Raw genomic sequence first — 3,403 nt, 5'->3', positions numbered from 1 at the left:
TTTCCATATAACATCCAATATCATTACAGACTTTGACAAGAGTGTCGGTTCACTTTTTATAATCTAAAACTTACAACTGAACAGACACCTGCATACGGAATCACACAATTAGGTTAAAACAATTCTCTAGTAAAAGCATGATCAAATAAATAAGACTGAAATAAAAGCTAAAAGTAACATGTTATGTGAAATTATGTTGATTATGGATTATAAAAGTTCAAATCAGTGCAACAGAAGACAAAAAATAGTAAATGTGGCCAATTACAAAGTAGCCTAACCGACTAAAATAAAATACATTCATTTTATTTGTACGGTGACCATTGCTGATTGGTGACTTATATGTCAAGGTATAAACTTTTCAGGTCATGACCACCATAATTACAATGGGAACAACTGGTGGATCCCAACAGAATTTAAAATCTGCTTTAATTATTATTTAAACTGTTCATTTTATTCATTTACTTTGGAATATTATAGCACATATATAACATTGAGACCTCCACTTTGAGAACACAGTACATCACACTCTCTTAAAACTGTAAAGACCGGGCTACATATCAACAAAAACCATGAAGCACCAGCCAAGACCACCCACTAAAAACATTGTAATTTGCATGCTGTAGATGATCAGGTTGTTGAGCAATCCAAAGTCCAGTCCTCTATGTCCCAGCAAGAGAAGAATGACGGAGAGTTTATACTGTAAACGGAGGATGACCCGGATACTGACGTACTGGAGGAAAAAAAGAGTGGAGAGCGCCACCCAGAGCAGAGAAGTGAGCAGGCTACAGCCAAAATACAGCAGGAAACGGAGAAAGCTGTACATGCACCGGGATCGCAAATATAGGTCAAAGTTATTGTACTTCGTGCGCACGAGCTGGGTAGTGTGCGTCGACCCGCATGCCGAGTGCATGCAAGTCGTGTGGGGGCCATGGAAGCTGCGCACGCGGCGAGGGATGGGGATCACAGGCATGAGTGTACAGGAGTCCAACAAACAGTGACACGCCAGGTCTTCCGTGAATCCGGCCTCTGAGAGAACTTCATTTGGAGTGAAACTTTCCAGGTGCCAGTGAGAAGTGTGGATGAGGCTGAGGCGCACTTAACTCAGCCAACCCTGGATTCTTTCAAAACAAAAACGATTCTTCAATAACAATCGAATGTTCACACAAGACGGCTAACATTGATTGGGAAAGCATTCAAAAATAGCACTTGTTCTCCATTACCATCTAACTGCATCGCACGACGCGTGCGCTGTGTCACCGTGCAAAACAATGCTCTTGATAAAACAAAATATTTCAGATTTTCCCGTTTGCATTTCGCATGAGCGAAGCTCCTCGGTCGAGTACCGGGTTTACGTGATGACGTAAGTGGCTTGACGTTTGACGACCCCGGTACGCACTACGCACGCACTTAAAGGAGGCGCGCGACCCGATCAGCTATATAGTATATAGTATATAGCTATATAGTATATAGTATATAGGCGGATCGGATCGGGTCAAGCAGCCACTACAAATACATAAATTATATCTTTACCTCCAATAGTCTCTGTTTTTAATTCTGAGCTTATGATTTATTGCAAAAAAAAAAAAAAAAAAAAGCTATGGCTGTGTCCGAATGTCCACCCTGGCCCCTAACCCCCATTCAATAGGCCCGCGCTATATAGTTGACCAGTGGTTCCCAACGTAGAACCCCCCCTGCACATTCTGTCATCAGGCCGCTCCATTCCAAAAAGGTCCGTGTACTTTTGCGTTCACTGTATTTCGATTTTAAAAGGAAAATGCAAAATCAAGAATTGCGTTTTTTACATATTCTGCACTGCTGCAATCTAGAATTTTTTCGTTTTTGTTTTTTTTAAGATATGATATCAGCAGGCTGGGCAGCATATAGGCTTAAATGAACAGGTAACCTACAGAACGAACACTCCACCCATCCATAGTCAGTATTATTTATATAGCAACAATATGCAAAAACTCAATTTTTGATTTTGCATATTGCTTTTAAAATCTAAAATACAATGAACGCAAAAGTACACGGACTCAAAAATACGGCCAATGCAAATGTGTGAAAACATGACAATATTTGTGTTTAAGGCACCAGTTGTCCTAATTTGCTCAAATAATAAATATCACACACTTGACCCTCTGACCAGACAAAGCTCTGGACCCTCTGCAATCCCAGCCCCCCCACAGATTAGAAAACAAGAATTCAATCCAGTTTTTTGATTTAGTTTTTTTTTCAAACCTAGAACGGATAACGAAAAACAGGTCACAATCCGTTTTTCGATTACACATTTGCAAAAGAAACACCAACATTGAAAACGACGGCAAAAATACCACCCAAACATTTCCATTTGATCATCTTTTTATTGGCTATAACATGTAAACATTCCTTTATACAAAACTGTTACAGTTCATCACAATTCCAGGGATGTCTGGTGTGAATGGCTTCCTTTAGGTCACGCCACAACATCTCAAAGGGGTTTGGGTCAGAACTTTGACTGGGTCATTCCAGAAACGCATATTTTTTTCCTCTGAAACCATTCTGAAGTTGATTTGCTTCTATGCTTTGGGTCTTTGTCTTGTAGCAGCTCCATCCTCTGTTGTGCCTCAGCTGATGGCCTCAAACGTTTCTGCAAAATATCTTGATAAACCTGTGGATTCATTTTTCTATTGGTGGTAGCACGTTGTCCAGGCCCTGAGGCAACAACAGCCCCACACCATGATTCTCCTGCACCAGACTGACTTCACAGTGGGGATAAGGTTATGATATTGGTGTGCTGATCCAGTTTTCCTCCACACATGACGTTTTTGTTTTGTTTTTGTTTCATCAGTCCACAGAATATTCAGTCTGTCTTAAAGGGACTAAATAAAAGTTGGTCATTTTTATACTCACTACTGCCACCTCAGGTCTTAAGCCTAACTGCAGGTTATTAAGCTTGTGCATTATGGCACTTCGGACCTGAAGTAACACGTTTTTGAGTGACAGTGCAGGATTTTAGGGGCAGCTGTGGTGAAACTGTCGTGTTGCAGCATTTGATTTTCTCCACAATATTCGATGAACTGTGTGCAGATAGGACTATATTGGTTTCATAATCTGAGGCTCTGGGAGTAATGATGATCTTTGATTCATGAGACGTTCACTTGTTGATTTCTTGTCCCAGCTCCGTTGAATCAATTTGACAAAAACTTTTTGGTCCGTCCCATTGCACCTTATTGGAAAGGTCAACTTGTATTGGCCCACACTATTTCTGGTTGGAAGATTTAATGAGGTTTCTTTAACAAGAGATTCCTGACAGTGACGCTCCCCGTATCTGTGGGGGAGACAAAACTTACAACAACTACTCCACCACACAGTTTTTTTTTTCTTCTTTTTTTTTTTTTTACAATTGAATTGCTGGTAAATAGAA

General features: G+C 40.4%; 1 protein-coding gene across 1 annotated transcript; it reads right to left on the bottom strand.

Moving 5' to 3' along the window:
* Nucleotides 1-334: 334 nt before the first annotated feature.
* On the bottom strand, nt 335-1,395 carry tmem250 (transmembrane protein 250). Its single transcript, XM_079551763.1, has one exon. It carries the CDS (start codon nt 968-970, stop codon nt 551-553), a length of 420 nt encoding a protein of 139 aa, XP_079407889.1. The 5' UTR covers nt 971-1,395; the 3' UTR covers nt 335-550.
* Between the last annotated feature and the right edge of the window lie 2,008 nt (nt 1,396-3,403).

The sequence above is a fragment of the Gobius niger genome (genome assembly GCF_951799975.1).
Source record: "Gobius niger genome assembly, chromosome: 2".
In the NCBI taxonomy this organism is placed as follows: domain Eukaryota; kingdom Metazoa; phylum Chordata; class Actinopteri; order Gobiiformes; family Gobiidae; genus Gobius; species Gobius niger.
This window is presented reverse-complemented; position numbering and strand designations above follow the sequence as displayed.